At 37.5% G+C, this 24,375-nt stretch overlaps 1 protein-coding gene across 1 annotated transcript in view; it reads left to right on the forward strand.

Moving 5' to 3' along the window:
* Window positions 1–24,375, forward strand: part of LOC111159380 (UV radiation resistance associated) — a 324,480-nt gene that overhangs the window by 25,976 nt on the left and 274,129 nt on the right. Inside the window, exons 2-3 of the mRNA XM_022521795.1 lie at window positions 6,758–6,875; window positions 13,475–13,509. Coding sequence (XP_022377503.1) covers window positions 6,758–6,875; window positions 13,475–13,509 — 153 coding nt within the window. The remainder of the gene's footprint in view (window positions 1–6,757; window positions 6,876–13,474; window positions 13,510–24,375) is intronic.

Below are 24,375 nucleotides of genomic sequence, written 5' to 3' on the forward strand. Positions count from 1 at the left end.
AATCACTCTCTACAGCAGTGACGAGGAACAAGATCAAAGACACATTCGTTCTCTTTGGTCGTTATACCTTGGAAGTCAGAGCATTTTAGATACCTGCAAGGGAATGGTAAAACTCAGGAGGAATATAGAACCCCAATGATGTATATCACTACTGAAAATTGTTTTGGATTTCTTTTTGTTCTGGGATGTGATTTGACTGTTTTTAAAGCTGTGCTGTCACCCATACTGAGATTCAAAGTTATATCAACAAAAATGAATTGACCAACCAGAAATGATCATTTTCTAAAACATGGGGATATTGAACAAAATGAAACATTTCTTTGTATCCTGCCACTAAATGTTACTCTTCATCTACTAACCTGTTACAGGATAAATCCTAAATAAATAGTCACAATATAAATCTCCCTAGTTGTAATCTTTGACAGTTTTATGGGAACTTGGCTGGTAGTTGTCATTGCAATTCTCATTTTAGGTATATTTGATCCAGAGACACTTAAATTCTTGGCAGGACCTGAATCTCATATCTTTTTGCTCTGCTTTCTTCCTTGTTGGTTTCATTCTTTGGTTTCACTCTGATGAAGGATAGCTGCCAACATCTCCAGCTCTGTATCCTTCCAGATTCAGGGTCAGTGTGGGGGGAAAAAAAAATCTTAATAATGTAATATAATTTCTGAGTCTTTCAGTGGTCTTAATTAAGTCATATGTTAAGGTCAGGGGGATGGAATGTGCTGATTGACTGACCTTAGTCATGCCATGAACATCCTTGGGGTTGGAGGTAGAGTTAATTCTACAGGAAGCATAGAGAGAATGATAATAGGAGAGGGTGACTCTACAAGGGAGTTTTTCTGTTTGTTTTGTTTTAGTCAGATAGGTGCTGGGCAGGACAAAATAAACACAAAATACAAAAAAAAATCCCCCAAAACTTTAGACTACTTTTTTTTTTTTTTAAGATTTTATTTATTTCAGAGAGAGAGAGAGAGCACAAGTGGGGAAGACAGGCCAAGGGAGAGGTAGAAGCAGACTCCCCGCTGAGCAGGGAGCCCAATGCGGGGCTCAGTCACCGGACCCGGAGATCATGACCTGAGCTGAAAGCAGACACTTAACCAACTGAGCCACCCAGGCACCTCTAGACTACTGTTACGGTTTGAAGCAGTTGGCTAACAACAGTAGTAGTATTAACAAGTTCTTAAGAGGCATCAGTTTCAGTCATTACCAATGAGTAATTATTATTATTTTTTTTTACTAAAGCAAATGCTTCAGATCTACAATGCATACCACTTAAGTCTTGTTTTAGAATTTATATTTGAAAGATTTGTAAAAATGTTAGGAATTTAGGGTCATACAGGTCTTTTTCTCACCACCAACATTTCAGGTAGCAGAGTTGTGCTCTCGTTATATCTATCAATCTTCCAAATCGAAGCTGAATAGGAGATTTTAATTTTATATGTTAGTGAATGTTTTTATTCCCTACATAGAACATTTTAGAGATAGTGTTTCAAAGATTTTAAAAGTTAAAATCTGTTCAGCTGTAGTTTTGGTGGTGGATGTTATTAGAGTACGACTTTGCTGCCTAAACCTATTGCTGAAGAACGATGCACAAAGAGTATTTCGTAACCATAAAGGCATAGAACATTTGAGAAAGTGTAAGGAGATTGCTGGTTAAGTAAACTGCATTGGATGTTATCTTAAAGAATAATTCCAGAGTTTGTGGAAATTTTAATTACTCAGAGTATTCATACTTTCCTGAGGTACATGAGCCAATTTAAATCATAAGACAGATTTGATTTCAGCTGTCTTTTGGTGGGTCATTTGAAGAGGTAAGTCTTTTTTTTTTTAAGATTTTATTTGTCAGAGAAGGAGAGCACACAAACAGGGGGAGTGGCAGCTGAAGATAGATGTTTAACTGACTGAGCCACCGGGTGTCCCATACCATGACATTCTTGACTGGGCTAATTCACAGGAGATTTATTAATTCAGTCAAAAAACATTTATTGTGTGCCTGCCATTTGCTAGGTACTCAGCTAGATGCTGGAAATACAAGTATAAATAAAAAAAAAAAAAATCTCTGGGGTGCCTGGGTGGCTTAGTTGGTTAAATGTCTGCCTTTGGCTCAGGTCATGGAATCAGGCTCCTTGCTCAGCGGGCAGTCTGCTTCTCCCTCTGCCTGCTGCTTCCCCTGCTTGTGCATGCGTGCGCTTTCTCTTTGGCAAATAAATAAATAAAATCTTTAAAAATAAATAAAGTAAAATCTCTTACTCATAGAATTTATATTCTTGTTGGGGAAGATAGATAAATATCTGGAACTAACCCTTTTTCCGTGTTAGGTAAAATTACATACTGTTTTTCAAGTATAGATCTTCTGGGGGACCTGAAAACAAGAGAGGATCCTTTAGGCCACTCTGGTTTCTTCAGTAATTCTTGGATCATGGGATAATAATTTGGGTGAAGGTAGTTGATATTTCCTAAAACTGGTGATGATTTTTGGTATTGCTCTTATATTTTGGACTAGGTTTAGTTGGTTTAAACTTTTCCTTACTTAACTTTACTTTTTGGGTATATAAGACATTTATATGGTACAGAAGTCAAAACTGGGATAAGCAAGTAGCAGGAAAGTCTTATTTTTATCTGTATTTCCTCTAGCTTGTTCTCACCCCTATAGGTAATCATTTTTTATGAGTTTCTGACTTAACCTTCCAGTGTTTCTTTTTAATTGCATCAAATCTTATGGGAAGGAGAGGAAGAGAAGAAGTGGGAGTCTAAAGGAAGGAAATAGAAAGAAAAAAAACAAAAAAACCCCCCCAAAACCAAACTTTGCTACACTTTTTCTTGGGGCACCTGGGTGGCTCAGTCTGTTAAGCAGCTCCCTTCGGCTCGGGTCATGATCCCAGGGTCCTGGGATTGAGCTCTGAATCGGGCTCCCTACTCAGCGGGGAGTCTGCTTCTCCCACTCCCTCTGCCTGCTGCTCTGCCTACTTGTACTATCTCTCTGTCAAATAAATAAATAAAATCTTAAAAAAAAATTAAAAGGAAGGAAATGAATGGTGGGAATGAAGAGTTTTATTAATAAAATCAGGCTTGTGAAATGCTTTATTGGCACTCTTTTTGTCCTGCTTACACAACTCCTAACTCTGAAAGAGACAACACCTAAAAAAAATAAACTTTATTTGGAATTATTTTATTTTATTTTATTATTTATTTTTTTTTTAGATTTTATTTATTTATTTGACAGACAGAGATCACAAGCAGGCAGAGAGGCAGGCAGAGAGAGAGGAGGAAGCAGGCTCCCTGCTGAGCAGAGAGCCCGATGCGGGACTCGATCCCAGGACTCCGAGATCACGACCTGAGCCGAAGGCAGCGGCTTAACCCACTGAGCCACCCAGGCGCCCCTGGAATAATTTTAAATTTACAGAAAAGTTTTAAAAATGTTCAGAGAATTCCCTTCATTCAGTTTCCCCTAATGTCATCATCTTACATTACCATTTTCCATGTGTCAAAACTAAAAAGTAACATTGACACATTATTATTAAACTCCATTTTATTACAGTTTAGCATTTTTAAAAATAAAAAGCAGCTGTATAATAAAATTGGAATGAATATTATTAAAGAGGAAGCCAAGACAAAAAGCACAAGAGGCTTCATGTGTACCTTTACTGCCTTTCACCAAGATTACATTAATAATTTACCTATAAAGAGTTGATTTCCTTTGTCCATTCTAGCAGCTGGGAGCATCTTGTATTTTATTTAATCATGGTGTAATGAGAATACTTACCATAATGCTTTTGAAATAAATAAAATAGGGGAAAAGGCAAAAAGTTGTACAACCCAAAGTCAGTGCTTTAAGTGTAGTTGGTTAATTTGTGGAGGAGGTTTTTGTTTTTTGTTTGTGTCTTTTTTGTTTGTTTTCTGTAAATCTTCTTATAAAATGCCCTGATGTGGTCAGTTTTGTTTTACTCATGTTAGTGGAAGGAGCATGGAAGCAATCGATAGTGATATATTGGTAACCACCCCCCCCGCCCCGGTAAATGTTTGTAGACTCCACTGCTGATTTTAGAATTGTAGAGCTTGGAGTCTGAAGGTGTCTTCGAGCTGGTTGTGCTAACTTCCTAGATAGTGGAAAGATCTCTTCAGTAATATCTATGCATCTGTGTAAATTACATCTCTGGCCAGGCCTTGCACATTGCTTCATAAGGCAGTCTCTTCCATTATTATTATATTTGTCATAAAATTATTCTCTTGTGTTGAAGGATAGATCATTGCTCACTCTGCCCTCTGTGGCAATAGGGGAGTGTAAAGACCAGCCTGTATCAATTGTGTGTGTGTGTGTGTGTGTGTGTGTGTGCGCATGTACAGGAGCTAGAAGTGTATGATACACATCCATATATAGGTGTAACCCCTTGCTTTCCTTCTTCTTTCTTTCCTTCCTTCTTTTGAGATATATTGCCCGTTTATTATTTATTATTTTCTATTGGGTTATAGAGGAATGTTGGGATAAAGAGATGCATAATGATAATGAGTAAAACCTCATGTCATGGGGTTGTTATGCGGATTAAATAACATCGTATGTTTAAGTGTTCAGTACAGAGCATGGTACATGGTAAGCATTTAAGAAGTGCTGACAGTAATAGTCTCTGTTATCAAGTCATTTCCTCCATTAATAGGGACAATAACTAATCAACTAATAAGACTAGTTTAAATGAGGTAAGTGCTATCGGAGTGATAGAAGCAAAATTCTTACTTGTTCAAATAAAGGAGCAACTAATCTCAGAAACAAAGGAAGGAGAAGTCTTCTCTCCTAAACTTTGTAGTAGAAATAGGATGTCCTTTAAGAGGATGGTATCCTAAAGTGCCTGGGTTAAGTGGCTGCCTTTGACTCAGGGCATGATCCCAGGGTCCTGGGATCGAATGCCACATAGGGCACCCTGCTCAGCGGGGCATCTGCTTCTCCCTCTCCCTTTGCCCCTCCCCTCTGCTTATGCTCTCTCAATCTCATTCTCTCTCTCAAAATAAATTAAAAAAATGTTAAAAAAATAGGGAAAATGCTATTCTTGATTGAGGAGCTAACATTAGTAAAAGCCTGGGGCTAGGAACATGCACCATCTTTTTCATGGAACCTTAAGCATTTGTGTGTGACTGGGTGTTGGATATGTAGACGGTCTAGTGAGAAGTAAACATAGGATGTGGAGAGGTCAGACTGTACAGGGCTTTGAAAGCAATAGGGCAAGTTTGTACTTTATTCTAGAGGCTTTGAGTAATACTTTCAGGTCTTTGAACAGAAGACCAGGATTGTAATTTACAGCAAAATAGATGTGCTTAGTCTTCCTGTTAATTTAAAATCTTGATTGAGAGGGCTAATGAAAAATATACAGGAGGAAGAGATAGTGGCTGTAATCCAAGGTATGAAATGGAAACCATTGGCAGATTGTATAAAAATGAGTCTTTTAGAATAAGCCCTAAGAACTTTTTATTTTTTGAAGATTTTATTTATTTATTTGAGAGAGAGAATGAGCAAGCATGAGGAGGGGGAGGGGCAGAGGGAAAGGGAGAGAGAGAAATGGGCTCCCTGCTCAGTGGAGGGCCCATGGAGAGCCCATGCAGGGCTCCATCCTAGGACCCTGAGATCATGACTTGAGCTGAAGGCAGGCGCTTAACCCACTGAGCCATCCAGGCGCCCCAGCCAGAGGAACTTTTCATAAATATATTTGGGCCTTTTCATATTTAGAGTATTAAACAAATTTATTGGACAATAACCTCTCAAAGAATCTTAATCTCTAGATTGGGAGAAAGGATTAGGTTGCTATGTGCATGGAAAGACAGAACTGTACTTTTCCAGCTGACTGCATATGTAATTGAAGATGGACTTACCGCAATAGGTTGGGCTGTCTTTCAGATTAAGGGAGAGCTTTAAGCGTATTTTAAAACTGAGCACTCAATTTCTATTTTTTAGTACAGAAATAATTATCTGACACAGGGAACTAGCCTTTGGGAATGAATCTGATGTGCCCAGACTTGAGCATTGCCAACATCTTCTCTTTTTGATATGCTTTTATTTGTCTATTTGTTACGTTGTATTTTTGTTGATTTCTAGCGTTGCTTATTTAGTGTTTGCCTTTTCAACAATTGGGACTCCAAATGATTGGTTCATCTTAGTTGGAGAAATTGTTGGGAAGGAGAGACTGATCAGGAAAGAGATTGTTTGGCTGCTGATCAGGTGAAAATTTAATTTAAGCTCATTACAGTTGGGTTACTGACTGGCTGGCTGGAGTGCCCAGTGAGTTATGTTTTGGCTTGGCATCTTTTCCTGGTTGTACAGATGATGTGGCTTCTAGAATGCACTAGCAACAGGGGGTGTATGTATGTAATAACTGCCTGTCTGTAGGTATGAGATGGATTTGCATGTCTACTAGTATTCTTCTGAAGGGAAGAAAGCAAATTACTACTTAGTTTGTATTCCAGGAAATACTAACGCTATTGTACAGTTACACAGTACTTATGTAAATAACATTTATGCTCTTTGACAATACTTTGTATCTGTTGTCATTTCATGCTCACAACAACCTTGTAAATGAGATTGGGCAGGTTTAATTCCTACTTGACAGTGGGGATGCTAAGGCATAAATAAGAGACTGGGCTAAGGTTACTGGCTCAACAGATCAGTAACTGGGGCAACTTCCTAGGTTTCATTTTCAGATTGTAACTTTCAGAAGATTTTACAGGAGGAAAAGCTGAATGTGTCCCTTTTTTTTGTTGTTGTTTTTAGCGACGTCTCAGACACCTTCGGAACATTGCTGCCCGGAACATTGTTCATAGAAATGGCCATCAGCTCCTTGATACCTACTTCACGCTTCACTTGTGTAATACTGAAAAGATATATAAAGGTAAGGGAATCTGTGGACTTTCCCACAGATTGTTACATCTCCTTTTTATTCTTTTGTAACACAAGTGAGTATCGGTGCCTCTCGATTTGCTGTTATTGCTTTTTGGAAAGCTAAACTGTCAATGCTATCTGAAAATATTTCATGAGCAGTTGTTACATATATCATATATAGAAGAAACATGGCTTTTGGATAGTTCTTAATTGCTAAATTTATCATTTATTTATGAATGTTAGCTATGAAGTTTTTGTTCCAGTAGGTATCATGAAAGTAGGTATATGAGTCCAGTATAAGTACTAATTTTATTTTCTTCAAAACATAATTTTAAAAAATATTGTGGTAAAATTGAAACCAGTTTATGTCTTCTCATATTTGCAATTCCTTATGTATTTGTGGGGTCATTTTTAGAAGAATGGCTTGGTTTCCTTGACTTCATCTGCGCATGTTATACTGTGGACTGCTGCATAAGTGGCAATTCTGAGAGTAGAACAAATAAATGTTTGATTCAAAATCACAAGCGTCTTTTGAATACATATTGGATGAAAGGTGCTTGGATATAATCAGTTGACCTGTGTTGGCTGGTACCAGGGAACAAACATGGTATATGGGAGGAATATTGAATTAGGATTGAAAATAGAGAGTAGGTCTAGCTGTGTGACGCTGGGCATTGATCATGGCTTTTTGAAACCTCACTTTGCCCATTTGTAAAGTGGAGATAATGATGCCTTATAAAGTTTTGGAGGAACAACTGAGATAAAGTTATAACACTGGGTAAAATGTGATTGAAGATATATTTATATAAACAAAAAGTGGTGTTATTTTAGAGGCTTATTTGAATTTTGTACTATGACAAAGATGAAAAATTCAAACGACATTTTACCTTTCTGGTTTTAATAACTTTTTTTTTTTTTAAGATTTTATTTATTTGAGAGAGGGAGAGAGAGCATGAATGGAGGGAGGGGTATAGGGAAAGGGATAAGCAGATCCGTGGGGAGCCCAACAACATATGGGGCTTGATCCCAGGACTCTGAGATCATGACCTGAGCTGAAGGCAGATGCTTAACCAACTGAGCCACCCAGGTACCCCTGGTTTTAATTACTTTTAAAGACATTATTAAAGCAGTAGTCATTTAATACCTTTTTTGTTTTTTAAATTTAATTTAATTTTTTAAATTTAAATTTAAATTTTTTAAATTTAAATTTAAATTTTTAAATTTTTAAATTTAATTTAAATTTTTTAAATTTAAAATTTTTAAATTTCAATATGCCCATTAAAAGATTCAGTCAGGAATTACATAGGGTAGAACCACCACCATAATGTAAATAGCATTAAAATAATTTTTAAGGATGAAAAAAAAGGACTCTAAATTTTGCATTTTCATATACTTTTATTCTTACTTTTCATTGTAACCATTGCATATTCTTGAAACACCATTAAATCTGAACGATTAATGCTAGCTGCTATAACAAATACTGCAGATCTAAGTGGCATAACATAATAAATTTCTTACACTAAGTCCAGTGCAGGTGTTCTTAACAGGCATTGTCTTGGCAGTTGTCCTCTAAGCGGTGACTCAGATATCCCAGCTCCTTCTGTTTTGGAATGCTGCTATCATCAATACATGACTTTTGAAATGGCAAGAGAGAAGGATTATTTGAGGGAGTTTTTTTTTTCTTTTCTTTCTTTTTTTTTTAATGGAAATGGCCTTCATGAATTTTATAACATTTCATTGGCCATAAATCAGTAGTGTCATCATTTTTAGATGGAAAGGGGACTGGGATATGTTGTCTTCCCATGTGTCCAGAAGGAAAATGAACAGTTTGGTCATTGTCTTCAGGTATAAGCATTTTTGCAGACCTTAATACATTTGGTCTGCTGCTTACTAATGGGTTTTATCATTAGCAATATATGACAGTGCCAGAGTGTTTTCTTTTTTTAGATTAATTAAAAAAATTATTTTTAATTTTTAAGTAATCTCTACACTGAGTGTGGGGCTTGAACCTACAACCCTGAGATCAAGAATCACATGCTCTACCGACTGAGCCTTTTAGGTGACCCATGCCAGGGTGTTAAAAAATTTTTTTTAAAGATTTATTTATCTCTCTTGTGGTGGGGGAGAGAGGGATAGAGTGTCAGAGAGAGGGAGAGAAGCAGACTCCCTGTTAGTGCAGAGCCCCATGGGGGGCTCATCCCATGACCCCGAGACCATGATCTAAACTGAAACTAAGAGTTGGATGCTTAACCAACTGAGTCACCCAGGCGCCCTGAGTGTTTTAAATTATTGATCGTTTTCTATATAATCAGTCCTTGATTATCTTCATAAAACTTTTTTTTTAAATTTTTTTTTTTTAAGATTTTATCTATTTGACAGACAGAGATCACAAGTAGGCAAAGAAGCAGGCAGAGAGAGGAGGAAGCAGGCTCCCCGCTGAGCAGAGAGCCCGATGCGGGGCTCGATCCCAGGACCCTGGGATCATGACCTGAGCCGAAGGTAGAGGCTTTAACCCACTGAGCCACCCAGGCACCCCTATCTTCATAAAACTTTTGTGTTCTTGCTCCAGCGTTATCTTTAATAATAATAATTAACATAGTACTTACCAGCACATTTTAGGTATTTGTTAACAGTCAAAGTAGTTAATAAGAAGAGTGTAGTCAGGGGCTGGTTGGTGACCATCTTATTAAAAGTTGTCTAAGAGATGTGGAAGCAAAGTGACCTTTTTGGTTTATTCTTTGTCTTCTTCTAGCTCAGACTACCCCTTGAGTTTAGAAGTTATCATAGACTGCTTCTTAAAGTTGCCACCATGAAATGATCATTTATACAGTGAGGGGGTAGCTGGCTGTCCACAAAGGAGTACAGTCTCTGCCAGTGGTGGTGAGTCTGTCGCTAACTGGCAAGCCCCTTGACTAGGACATTTAGTCCCTCTTGTGAGCTTTGGTGAATTTACCTCTAAAATGAGAGAACTGATGATTTTGGAGGCTTCCTCCTACTCCAAAATGTCATGGCTGAATGGAATCTATTTATCATTTTCTTTTGGGCCTGCATGTTGGGTTTTATAACTTTTAACTACCATAGGAGGAGCCGGGAAGTTGTTTCCTTAATAAGCCTAGTTAATCCACCTTATCTTGTTGGACCTGTGATGATAAACACAAATACTCACTTCATGATCTTTATGCGGCCCTTGGTGTAGGACGACCACGGTAGAGGGCAAGTTGGCTCTTCTTACAAACTCACCCGTACCAGACCACCTGTTTAGTGGCATCATTTCTCAGTTTCTTTTATTTATTTGAGAGAGAGAGAACATGAGTCGTGGGAAGTGAGAAAGGCAGAGAGAGAGAGAAGCAGACTCTGCTGAGCAGGGAGCCCAATACGGGGCTCGATCTCAGGACCTGGAGATCATGACCTGAGCCGAAGGCAGATGCTTAATCGACTGAGTCACCTAGACATCCCCATTTCTTAGTTTCAAAAGAAGTTTTTGTTTGTTTGTTTGTTTTTTTAAATTGGAAAAATATTTGAAATACTGATCTCTAAGTTTTTCTTTTATTTTGACTGAATTCGCAGCAGATCCTAAGAAGTTATGTGTGAGATTTTTTGACTTTTGACATCTTTCAGTGCTCTTAGGACACTGCCTTCTTGTTAGGTAGTTCAGATCAAAGTTATCACAACCCCAGAGAACAAAGCCTTGTGTTAATGGATGAAGAACTAGGGTTCTAATTGTGGTTTCCTCTTAAACTTGAAATTTTTATAAAATCATGTTTGTTCTTCAGTCATAGTTCTTTTTTCACCCATGAAATGTGAGTGCCCAGAATGCCAGCCAGTTATTTTGGATACATTAGAAGATGAACTCCGTATAATCCAGAAAATTGTGGGTTAGTTTTGTTCACTGCACTTGGAACAATGCTTGGCACATATTAAGCCCTCATATTTTTTTCCATTTAATTTTTTGAACAGCTAAGGCAGTCGTGGTTCAAAGTATATATAAAGGTTTCAAATCTTTTCACCTGTCTCATCTCCGTAGTTTTTTTTACCCCACCCTAATAACCACTGTTTCTACATTTTTTGTTTCTCTTTGCTGAATTCTTTATGCAAATACAAATAAAAATAGTACAAACTATATATATTTCTGTGCCTTGCATTTTTCACCTAAAATGTCTTAGATGTTTGTCTATAGAGAGCTTCTCTGATTTTTCAGAGCTTCCCTAATTTTTTTTTTCTGCACAGTTCTGCAATAAGTAGGTGTCCCATGATTTATTTAATTGGCTTCTCTTGGTAGGCATTTAAGTTGTCCTAGTCTTGCTCTGCACACAGGACTGCTTTGAATAACTTCATAAGTACATTATTTTGTATGAGTGCTAGTATAGCTGTGGGGTAAATTTCCAGGAAGTGGAAAGAGCAAAGGATGTGTACTTCTAGTTTTCATAGATATTGCAAAATTTTTTTTATTTGCATTCCCACTTACTAGGTATGAGTGCCTTTTCTCCCATAGGCACACCAACAGACTGTGCAATCAAACTTTTGAATTTTTGCCAATCTGATAGGTGAAAAATAGTTTTATAGTATAGTTTAAGTTTGTATTTCTTCTTTTATGAGTGGGGTTGAGGTACTAAAAAAGCATTTGTTAAATGAATGGAATGCTGCATAACAGCCAAAACATGCCACTGAAACCATGCTGTGCAATGTCTGATTGCTTTGTTTTTCTAGGTCTGACTTAGCATGGATAAAGAGGCATTTGTATCTAATGGGCCCTTTCATGTAGAAATAGGTCTTGAGTGGTATCTTTTTAAAAATTTACTGTCAAATAGTTTTGCTTAAAGTGAATTAATAAAAATTACTAGAACTGTGTTAATAAAAATTACAGTTTACAAAGTATTTTTAATTCACTATTTCATTTGAGCCTCACAATAACCCTGTTATTTTCCATTTGTCATTATCCTTTGAAAGGTAAGCTATGTGACCCAAAAGGTTGACTGACTTGTCCAGAGTGAATATCATAGGTGGAATGGGGACTGGAATTATTTTTTGACTCTAAATTCTCCCACATTCACTATTAAATTCTCCTATGTTCACTATTAAATCACTACTATATCATGCTGCTAATTTTATTGACAATATTTTAGATGTAACAGAATGGTGGACAGTATACGCCCATGTTTAGCATGTTAGAAATTACCTCAGACTCCATGATTTCTTGTAGGTCTTTTTTGTGGACCTCTTTCCATTTAAATTAGCAGGTTATAAAAATTTGGATCCTGTTGTGAATTCTTAGAACCTGTCTTTTTTTAAAACTTAATACGTAGTGGCTATCTTTCCATAAAATAAAATAATTATCCATATATATATATATATATATATATATATATATATATATATATTTTTTTTTAGGAAAGACAAACATAGAGTAATATAGATAGTATGTTTATCAAGAAATGCTTTAATCTAAAGATCTTGCCTGTAAGAGTTTTACGTTTAGGCCTACTGTTCATTTATCGCCTGACTCTTCCTTAGCTTTAGTTCTTAGTAGACTTTGACATGTTTCACTCTTTTTGAGTTTCATCTATACTATTACATACTTAATATATATTTTTAAGTTCATTATTTTAAAAAGTTTTTAGAGATTTATTCATTTGAGAGAGAGCGAAATGGTGCACGTGGTCACGTGCGTACACAAAGGGAGGAGCAAAGGGAAAGAATCCCAAGCAGACTCCCCGCTGAGCACAGAGCCCAACTTGGGCCCCCATCTCATGACCCTGAGATCATGACCTGAGCTGAAATCAGGAGCTGAGTGCTGAACTGAACCACCCATCATTACTTTTAAACTTACGTCTAAGTAAGATAACTCATTCATTTAAAAAGTATTTATTGTCTACTCCGTGCCAGGAATGGTTTTACATGCTGAGGACATAGCAGTTGTATTAAACAAATGCTTCCGTCCTTTCAGACCTTACAGTTAGGGGTTGAGGAATATATGGGACATAAATTTAAATATATAAGGAAAAAATAAAGTATGTCTGTGTATCACCTAACATCATGTCAAGTACCAGTGGTCCATGTATCACACCTGGGAAATTTGTCTTATAGCAACACAAGGATATGAAGGTCCTTGTAGACTCTGCAGAGACAGAGCGTCATGATGGTGACTTCAGCAGGTTCAGAAGAGGCAGTGTTTGTCTGCATCTCTGCCATATTTCTCTCTTTTGATTGTGCCTCTAGGTTCGTAATGTTTACAGTACACATGAAGGTCTGTAGAATCGTGAGATTTTAATGCTTACAGAGCATATGGAATCAGTTTTTGTAGAGTAGTTGTAAGGTAGGAGAGAAGAAAGTCTAAATTTTTAAGGTCTTAAATTTGAATCTGGGGTAAAATTTGCTAAATTAAATCTTGACAGTTTTGGTCTTTATGAAAATTTTTCCTTTAAGACCCTTTTATTTAATTACTTTTTATTTATTTATTTATTTTTTACAGCTAAAGGTATAGAGAAAATAGATCCCTTGAAAATGTTTTAAATGTTTTACTGGAACATATGTTAAAAAAATTTATAGGATTAAGAGTTAATGAGCTTATTTTCTTTCATATCACTTATTTTTTTTTTTCTTCTTTTCCAGAATTTTATAGGAGTGAAGTGATTAAGAATTCCTTGGTAAGTTTGCTTTCTGACAGGTACACTTGACTAAGCCTATAACTCCTGTTTCAGAAAATGCTGAGATATAAGTTCAAGTTCAGTTCTGCTATTTATTATGATACTTCTACGGTTAAATCTTCTGCTTAGTTATTGCTTAAATTTTCATTGATTTGTTCATTGCTGTATCTCTCATCCTTAGAACATGCCTGGCACATAGTAGGTGCTTGATAAATATTTGCTGAATGAACTGATATTTTCTCTATTAAAAACTTCAGTGTTTTTTTAATTCATATTCTATAATTCTGTTAGTTTTTTTTGATTATCTGGTTTGTGAAGCATAATAAATGATGTCTTTGTTTAGATAAAATTCTTAAGAATTGTATGTCTAGGGCCATTGCATAGGATCTTCCCACTTATTTTTTGGTGGTGGAATTGCTAATGTAGAAATTTGGAAGTGTCCTAATTTTGATAATGTACACATGAGATATTTACACAAATGACTCAGTTTTTTGGGCCATGTTGACAAAAAAAGGACTTTATGGGAATTATAATATCTTCTTAGTGGTCAAGACTGCTGGATTTGGCCTCTGTCCACTTTTTCAACCTCATTTCTTAATAGTTTTCCTTACTCTAGGCATACCTTATTTTTTGGTGCTTCAAACATGCTGAGCTACTCTCCCTTTCTTATGTCTAGAACACTTGTTTCCCCAGCTCTTTGTTTGGCTAAAGACATCTTTGTGGTCTCAAGTTATAGGACTTTGGTTTGGTCTTCTATGACTGTTCCATTGAAAGTGGTTCCCTTTCTCCTAGTCACTCTTTTTTATGTCACCTGTTTTATTTTCTTTAGAGCATTCATCACTCTTGGAAACTCCTGTTTACTGATTTCTTTATGTTGATTACGTATCTCCCACCTACTAGAACACAAGTTCCATGAGGGCGGGGACCTTGCGTAGAGTCTAGAATAGTATCGGTGCTCAGTAAATACTTGTTAGATGAATAAATGGATATCAGTTATGTTTTATGTTTACAGAATCCATTTACATATGGGTTCCATTTTGATCCTTATAACAACCTGTAAGGAGATGAGGTAGGTCTTAAGGAACTGACATCCAGAGAGGCCCAACAACTTCTGTAGTCACATAACTGTAGGACTGGATCCTAAGTTCAGACCTCTCTCTTCAGGTCTCTGCTGCTCTTGCTTCTTTATCAAGCTGCCTTCTCAATGTCTCTAAAATAAAATAATAAATTTGGATCCAGGGCCAGACAGTTTTCCTTGAGCCTGTTTCTGAGGAGCTCCAATCACCAGTACAGCTCTTGTTCTGCATATAGTAAATGACATGAAATGACTAGCGCCATGCCTGACACATAGTAGCTCTTGAGTCAATATTAGTGTCTCTTTGTCCCCTGGCTCAGGTGAAAATGTAAGTGTCCTACACACCAGGGAGAGCTGGGGAAGAGTGGGTGGTTGCAGAGACAGGTAGAATAGAATTTCACCTTGATTTATTCTACCTTCCTTTTGGTAGTCAAAAGTCTATTGGAAATGGTTTTACACCATCCCATTGCTTTTTCTCTGGATTTGGGTCATAGTGGATCCTGTGCTAATAGTGCTACGTTAGTGTATTGTTCTACATTATTGTATTTACTTGGTATTCACTTGCCTTTCAAGTTCGTATTTCTAAAACCATCTCGTTGAATGTTAACTCTTCAGCCCTTCTGGCTCTCATCTTCTGTTGCTTCTGAAATGTCCATGAGGTTGTGATACCTTCATGCCTGGTGTGTACTTAGGTTGAATAAATGTTTTATAAAAATACTGTAGAATGGATTTCAGACAATGGAGATATTTGGACAGAAGACTTGTAAGGTCCTTTCCGGTTACAGTTTGTCCTGCAGTTGTTTCCTGGGGATCCCACTTTGAGCATTTGCGTCCATTGTGATTGTTGATGAACGGTTTCCTCTCCCAAAGTAGATGACAGCTTTTGGAGGTCAAGAGACTGCTTGAATATCTTTATGTCCTCTGGCTCCCCGTGTACTCCTTGGGAGTTGTTGGATAAATGTTGATTGGTTTATGTTTCCTTTTAAGGATATTCTTTGAGGTTATGATATTTCTGGCAAGGATTGTCTTTCCTATCTTTTGTAGCTTAATATAGGTCTGATAGACTGTAGTTCATATGTTCTTTTCTTTTGGAAAGGACTCTTCCTTTGTTTTTTTGTTAAATCACTGTGACTGATTCAGATTAATGGGCATTGAGCACCACAGGAGTCAACAACCCTCCAGAATATGCTGGAGATGGCACATTGTTATCTCCCTGCTTGCTGTTTCTGAAGAACCACAGATGAGCAAAGTTTGTAGGGCTTTTTCCCTGCTTAGGAGCTAGTGATTCGTAAGTGGTTGTGATATCTGCTGAATAGAGTTAGTGATTTAAATGCTTTTATTCCTCCTGGTTGCCCTTTGTTCTTGGCACATAGAAGGTGCTCAGCCAGTGTTTCTTAGTGAATGGATTCCTCCATAAATATGTTTATTGACTGACTTCTAAGTAATATCCTGAACCCCCAATCCTCAATTAGCTATTAAAGATTAGGCAAAGTAATGCTTCATTGATTTTTAGCTGAAGCTCTGGGTGAATTTTCACCCTGGTGAACTAAGCTGGACTCTAGTGAGCTTGTATTCTTTTTTAACTCCTTTAACTTCAAGGCTTCAACTGTTTTTCCTAGGTTTGTATTTTTAACTTGGTCCCCAGTCCAGGGTGGCTGCTTTTGCCATTGTGATGTCAAAGGAAACATGGAAAATGGACATGAGTTAAAAAGAATGTTTTTGCCCAAAGATTAAATTGACCTTATGTGCATATTCCTTGGGTCTTTCTAACTCTTGGCTACTGCAGATCGCCGCCGCGGTGCTGTCGGTGTTCTGTGCCCCGCCTGGTACATTTGCAACTAGCCGTGTGTGGCTACTGACTGCCTAAGATGTGGTTCAGTAATACTGGAGAACTAAATTTTTAATTTTATTTAATTCTAATTTAAATAGCCACAAGTGGCTAATGGATATGGTATTGGACAGCGTGGTTCTGGATGCTTCTGAAGAGCTTTCTTACAATCTGACATTAGCAGGAAGAGGTTTCCCTTTTTCTGTGCTTTGAGAAAACAAAACTTTGGGGGCACCTGGGTGGCTCAGTCGGTTCAGGGACTGACTGGCTCTTGATTTCAGCTCAGGCTGTGGGATCGAGTCGTGTGTGGGATTTTGGACTCAGTGTGGAGTCTGCCTGAGATTCTCCCTCTCTCTCTCTCTGCCTCTGCCCTGCCCCTACTCCCTCTCTCTTTCTAAGTAAATAAAAATCTTTAAAAAACAAAGAACGAAGAACCTTGTCCTTATACTACTGATAACATTCTGAAGCGGTGTGATAGCTGTTCCTTTGGTTGTCTTAGCTTCTTTAATATATAGGATAAACCTTACAAAGGGAGGGACCTGTATGCGTCATCTTCATAACCTCCAGAGTCATTGTGATGGCTTGTATTTGGCAAACAAGTAAGACAAGAAAAATAGCCTAAGCCAAGTTAGTTCTAAAAGTCACCATTATTTTATGTTCACTGAGAAAAACAAACACTTGTAATTAAATTGAAACACAGGACCTTCGTAATAGTCCTGAATGAGTTGTGATTCGATCTTCCTAGCCTCTTGTTACTTTGATATTTCTTTTACCCGTTCCAAGGTATTTATTTAGCAATCTTTCCTTCCTTTAGGTATATTGCTCGACCTGCGTTGGGAATCTTTTGAATCTCAGTAACAGAACATAAATACGCTTTCTCAATCTGTGGGAATTTCATTAAGTCTTAAAGAAAAGGGTGGATTAGGTTTTTTTCTTCATTTACAAATATTGCTTCTCTAATACCAAATTCATGTCTTCTTGTTTTATGTCTGTGCCCTTTTGCCTATACAAAACTTAATACTTTTTTTTGGGAAGTTTAACATACATAAAGAAGAGATTACAGTTCTTAAATATACAACTTGATGAATTTTCTGAAATTGAATATACTGGTATAACCAGCTTTCAGGTCAATAAGTAGAGTATTTTTAGCGACCCTGAAGGCCCCTCATGCCTTCTTCAGTTACTGCTACTGTCCTGACTTAACATCATAAATTAATTTTATCTACTTTTAAGCTTTACAGAAATGAGATCATACAGTATGTACTCCTTTGTATCAGACTTGCACTTTATATTGAAAGAGTCTCAACTGTATATTTTAAGAGTCATTCAGATTGTGGGTATATTTGTAGTTTGTTTATTCTGTAATACTGCATTGTGTGACTGTACCAGAATTTATCCATTCTTCTGTTGAGGGCATTTGGTTAGTTTCTAGTTTTTGAGCTGATATGAATAGTGCTGCTGTGACCATTCTCATGTGTATCTGTTGGTTGACCCTATGTGTACGTTTCTGTTAATGTGATACATATCTAGGAGTGGACCTGTAGGGAGTATTCATAGGATCCCCTTTAGTATTTATTGCCAAATAGCTTTTCCAAATTTTTGTTTCATTTACACTCTCGCCAGCAGTGTTTGAGAGTACTGGGTTACTCTATGTTGTTCCAATCACTTTCTGTTTTTTTAACCTTTTGAATTTAAAAATTTGATAGATATTATATACAGGGCTTTTTGTTTGTTTGTTTCAGTTTAAACCCAGAGAGATATTTTAAATGGCATTAAAGTCAGCACAGGCGAACAGGGTTCAGCATGACTAATTTAAGAGTTTAAGAACAGTTATTTCTAAGGTTTTGCATGTAGACAGTGACATCTAATGACTGCCACCTGGTGGTCAAAAATAGTAGAACCTTATTGATCTTAATATTTCTAAAATTAAAATTCATCCTCAATGTGAAGGAAAGTGCATGTTAGAATTAATGATAAATAGACTATGTTAGATGGTATTAAAAATAATGGCATAAAATAAAGCAGAATAAGAAAGTATCTGGCAGTGCTGGTTTCTGGTTTCCTTTGGTTGTCACATAGACAAAATGTCACATAGATGAAATCATTTGAATAGACACCTGAAGCAAGTGAGGGAGAAGCTATGTACCTGTGTGGGGCAAGACTGTTACAGGCCAGAATCAGGAAGGTTACAAAGGCAGGAGTGTCCTTGAGGTCTTTAAGAACTGAATAAGAAGACTAGTTTCTTAGTCTTCTTAGAGGTGGTTTGAGATCTTGCTAGGTAAGTATGACAACAGGGGCAGAGGAATTGAGGGTCAGGGCAGTAAGGGAAATGACCTGGAGAGATGGGAGGTGATGGTCAAGAGCTGGTCAGCCTGAGAGAGATTTGGACAGGGATATAGTTACAGGCCACACAAAGTTAGGGGTAGACAAAGACACTATCTGGTAGACAAAGACATTGACTGTATTCATTTTTCTGTTTTCTAATGTCCCTAGCGCAGTGCTGCACCCAGAGAAGTCCAATAAATGCCTGTTGCATTGAGTAACTGAAGAATCCAGCTTCTGCAGGCTGGAAGGTGGAGATGTGTCTCCAAGTTACAAGTCAGAGCTCTGGTTTCTTCTCAGATATATTTAACATAGAACAATTAATTGTCAGTGTACAATTCAGCTTTAAAGTTCTCTGGCTTTAGGTAGCCATATTCTCTAAATGATTTGTTAACTTTTGGATTTTGTTACTGTTGTTTAGGAGGAGATTAGATTGAAGGGTCATTGGTTAATAACCAAAATGATTGAAGCAGTAAGAATGGAAGTAACTAAATTCTCTAAAGTTGATTTTGTATATTCACAAAAGTACAGGTGAATTAGGTAATGAAACCATATGTACCCATCTTCAACAGTTACAAAGTTGATCATTAGATACTTTTACAAAAAGGGAGTTTTTAAACTTCTATTACAAAATTAAAATCTCATAGTGGGAATAAGAGCAGTGGTAGTTTGTGTGTGTGTTGAAATCTGTACATGTGTGTTTCTTTAATAAATAAGAGGTATCAATTACAGAGTACCCACCTGTGATTCTAGTCATGTGTTGGATGCATGATGTACATTTGTTCTTATCCTGATAACTGTGCTATAAGGTAAGAAACGTGCCTGTTCAATAGTTAGGGAAACTGAGGTTCAGACAAGCTGAGAAACTTGCTTTAGGTCCTTAGGACAATCGTGACGTTGTAAAGCCCTGCTCTTCTACAGCTTTATGCTGCCTACCTTACTTCGCATTTCCTTTAGCTTCCTTCCTTCAACTGAGTTAGTGTCTGCTGGAGGTCGAGTAGAGGTCCGAGATGGCCCTTGTGATTGAATAAGCAAAGGTCTACAGCAAGTTTCATTTTTTTATTTTTTTAAATTTATTTGACAGAGAGATCACAAGTAGGCAGAGAGGCAGACAGAGAGAGAGGGAGAAGCAGGCTCCCTGCTGAGCAGAGAGCCCGATGCGGGTCTTGATCCCAGGACCCTGAGATTATGACCTGAGCCGAAGGCAGAGGCTTTAACCCAGTGAGCCACTCAGGCATCCCAGGAAAACTGCAAGAGCAAGTATTTTTAGGGACAACATGTGATATAATTATCAGAATCATAAACTTTGTTTGGAATTTTGACTTCCTGAGCTGTGTTTAAATCTTTGGGGAAAAAAATCTGACCCGACGGTATACTTTTTATGAGTTACTGGCCTGCGTGATTGTCAAAGTTTATGTTTCAGTTGATTGTAACCAAATAAATTAACATTTCATCTCTATGGGTATGCGTGAGTAGAGAGTTGTCTCCTCTTAATTATGCCAGATTATGTTACCCTGTATTAAACTGCACCATCTTTGGGGTTTTCTAACTTCTGTCTGGTCAACTGCATGATATGGAGGGAGACTAAGGTAATTGACACATACAGTTAAAGTACCAGAGAAGAACAGGGCTCTTTGAAAACACATCGGAGTATTATTTATCTCATTTTAAGAGGGGCTGGCTAGGAAAGGTTTCTAGCTGAAGCTAATTTCTAAGTTGAGATGTGAAGGATGAGTAGAGGTGAATTAGACAGGGAAAGAGAGTTTATTGGGCTGAGAAGTAACTACTGCTTTATAACGTCAGCATGCAATTCCCGAGAGTTATCTTGTATGTTTAGAGAAATTTTTATGTCTTCTTAAGTTGTGTTTCTTATGACCATACATTTGTTACTGGGTGATAAGAACAGTGATAGTTTATGTTTTGAAATTTCTTTTGTACAAGTGTGTTTCTTTAATAAAAAAACAGTCATCGAGCAGCATTATGGAGAAGTTGCTCTGGCTAAATAATGAGTTTACATTCTCCTGTGGGTGAGTGGGCAGTGAACTTTTCAGAGCCATAAATATCCTGATATTCTGCAGCTGTACCGCAGTGAATATGGTATAGGTCCTTAGATCATCTTGGTACTTGGATAATTTGTTCCATCTATGAAACAGGCTGACCTGTATAGGTTAAATATAAATATAAATCATCTGGGTCTTTACAGTAACATTATTGGGCAATAAAATCTTTCAGTGTGTCTGAATGTACCAACTCAGGAGTTACGGCTCTTTGGCGGCTATGTCATGAAAGTATAAAGGAAGGTCATTGTAATGAGAAGACTGACAATAGCTGTGCTGTATTAATGTTGTATTGGCTTAGAAAAGAAACCCGTGTCATCTATTCAACCGTATGAAGTAACTTCAGAACACCACTCTCACTTTCAAAGGCTTTTTTTTTTTTTAAGATTTTATTTATTTATTTGACACACACACAGAGATCACAAGCAGGCAGAGAGGCAGGCAGAGAGAGAGTGGGAAGCAGGCTCCCTGCCAAGCAGAGAGCCTGATTCGGGGCTTGATCCCAGGACCCTGAGATCATGACCTGAGCCCAAGGCAAAGGCTTAACCCACTGAGCCACCCAGGAGCCCTCAAAGGCTTTTAATTTATTTTAAGAATGAAGTATTTATGAATATTTAATACAACTGCCCCCCACTCCCAAGTCCTCCCTCTCCCTGTTCAGATATATTCACCAAATCTTTTCCTTTTTTCACTCTGGGAAGGGGTGGTTATTTCATGGTTTTTCTGGTGCTTTATTACTCTGAGAGTGAGAATTTGAAATTATACTGTGTCATAATCTAGGGCACATGTACTTTTGTTGAGAGGTGATCTTACACATAGAGTAAATAGCTACCTTTTCAGGTGGTATAATTTGAAGGTCAGGAGGTCTCCTAACAGCTTTAGACTTTAGACTTTAAGGCCTAAATTTACATCATGAAGAGATACCTTTATTTGATTTATTGCTTCAGCCTCCTCCTTCTAAGATGCTGTATTTTTTTCTGCTATTGGGTCTTTAAAGAATAGAGTTTCATTACTTTTCATTGAGATAGAACACACATTGCAGTAAAGGGCAAAAATAATAGCCTGATGACTTTTCAAAGGGAGAAGTTCAAAAAGTAGAACATTATCGGCACTCCTTTGTTCTTTCTCTAGTCACTCCCTGCTCCCAAGGAGAACCACTGTCTTGACTTGGAGCACCATTGGTTAGTCTTGCTTGTTTTTGAATCTCTCTCTCTCTCTCTGGCATGTTCGCTCCTGCTTAGCATTATGTGTGTGAGATTCATCTGTGTCGTCGCATGCCGTAGTTCATTCTAATGCCATGTCCTTCGGTGCACATGTATATGCATTTCACTGCTGTTAGGTGGATACCTGGGAAAGGAGTCAAGTGCTAGGTCATAGGTGACTTTCAGCTTTAGTGGATACTTCCAAATAGTTTTTTGAAATGGTTATACCAGTTACAGCCCCAGCAGCAGTGTGAGGTTTTAGTTGCTCTGCATCCTTCTCCAAACTTGGTATTATCTGTTTTTGACATTTTAGCAGTTCTGGTTGGATAGCGATATTGTACTATGTTTTTAATTTACATTTCCTCATACAGTATTCTTTTTTTTTTTAAAGATTTTATTTATTTATTTGGCAGACAGAGATCACAAGTAGGCAGAGAGACAGGCAGAGAGAGAGAGAGAGAGGAGGAAGCAGGCTCCCCACCCAGCAGAGAGCCCGATGTGGCACTCGATCCCAGGACCCTGAGATCATGACCTGAGCTGAAGGCAGAGGCTTAACCCACTGAGCCACCCAGGTGCCCCTCATACAGTATTCTAATTGAGTAACTTTTCAGGTTTTATGCTCTTACTGGCCATTTGGATACTGTTTTTTTGTTTGTTTGTTTTAAAAGATTTTAATTATTTATTTGAGAGAGAGACAGAGAGACCACAAGCAGGGGGAAAAGGACAAGCAAACTCCCCACTGAGCAGGGAGCCTGTCATGGGGCTTAATCACAGGACCCTGAGATCATGACCTGAGCTGAAGTCAGAGCTTAACTGACTGAGCCACCCACGTGCCTTCTTTTTTTATTTTTTTCTTTTTGGTATAAAGTTCATGTTCTGGAAAAATATGCCAATTAATACCAATTAGGAATAAACAAATTGTATACAATGACTTGATACTTTCTAAGTTTATAGGACATATTTGATCTAACTTGATAATTTAAGTAGTTCTATTTTCATGCTTCTTGTTTTTGGCTATTTGAGGATAGTGGAGTTGGTGGTCTGTTGAATTCTAGTTAGGTGAAATATTATCATTTGAATATTTCATATCTCCTTCCCCTTCCCTTTCCTATTTAGGGGACATTATTTACCTTTCTCATTGACTCAAGCCTATCAGGAGTGACATCGGATCTTACATCCTTCAGGGGCTTCCTAGGACATAAAGCCTGGTTGCTTTATGCTAAACGGTCCCCAGCAGCATGGGCTACCTCTATTCAGAAGTTATCTGATGTTGTCACTATCTTTTTTTTAAATTGTTTTTCATCGTTATCATGTCTTTAAAGTCAGATATATAGACTTTGACCTCTTGCTCTAGATATAACCAGATGTATGACCTTAGGCAAGTTATTTAATGGTATATAGTATCAGTTTCTCCTTTGAAAAATTGGGATGAAGCCGTGGACTCACAGGTCCCTGAGTTTTGTCAAGATTAAGTATAGCTTATCTGGAATGAATACTTCTTTCTTGTAGTAGTAATATTCTAGCTTTTGCTGTCATGTGTAATTACTTATTTGTGTCTCAGCCCTGCTCAGGGGTATAGTATGGTAATTGGGCAGTACGAGCAAGTTTGAATCATGTGAAGTTCCTTTTGCCCAGAGAATGGGCACAGGTAGAGGGCAAAATTCTTTCTTTTTCTTCCTGCCTCTGGCTGTGGGCTCTAAAACAAGGAAATTGTTGACAATCTCGTAAAGCTCTTTTATTCTAAATTCTGTCTTCTGTGCTTTGGTGGGGAGAAAAAAAAACCCAAGAACCAAACAACACGAGAGAAATGTTAGAGACCTAGGTTCAAATTCTGGAGCTGTGTTTACTAGGAGACCTTAGACAAGACCCTTAGTTACTGTGTTTCATTGATTCTAAGATGCACATTTTTTTCACAGTTTAACACCCCTGAAATCTAGATGCATCTTAAAATCATTTGATGTCATGAAATCTTAAACAAGATTTTATTTGAGAGAGAGAAAGTGAGAGAGGGTGAGAGCATGAGCAGGGGGAGGGAGAAGGGAGAGGGAGAAAAAGATTTCCCGCTGAGCAGGGAGCCTCTGTGGTACTCGATCCCAGGACTCTGGGATCATGACCTGAGCTGAAGGCAGATGCTTAACCCACTGAGCCACCCAGGTGCCCCCTGAATGATTCTCTTAATGAACAATAAAATTATTTCAGAGCATAAAGTTGACCTTGTCATGCTTAACTGTAAAACCTTTCCATGGATCCTCCACATCTTGTTCAAAGTACTCCTCGGCAACGCATAAAGGATGCTTCAGGTGGTTTTTTTTTTTGTTTGTTTTTGTTTTAATTTAAATTTTTTTTTTTTTTTTTTTAAAATAAAACAGATAGAATTTTATG

This window comes from Enhydra lutris, unplaced genomic scaffold (genome assembly GCF_002288905.1).
Source record: "Enhydra lutris kenyoni isolate GAN:26980312 unplaced genomic scaffold, ASM228890v2 scaffoldscaffold68, whole genome shotgun sequence".
NCBI classification, from domain to species: Eukaryota; Metazoa; Chordata; class Mammalia; order Carnivora; family Mustelidae; genus Enhydra; species Enhydra lutris.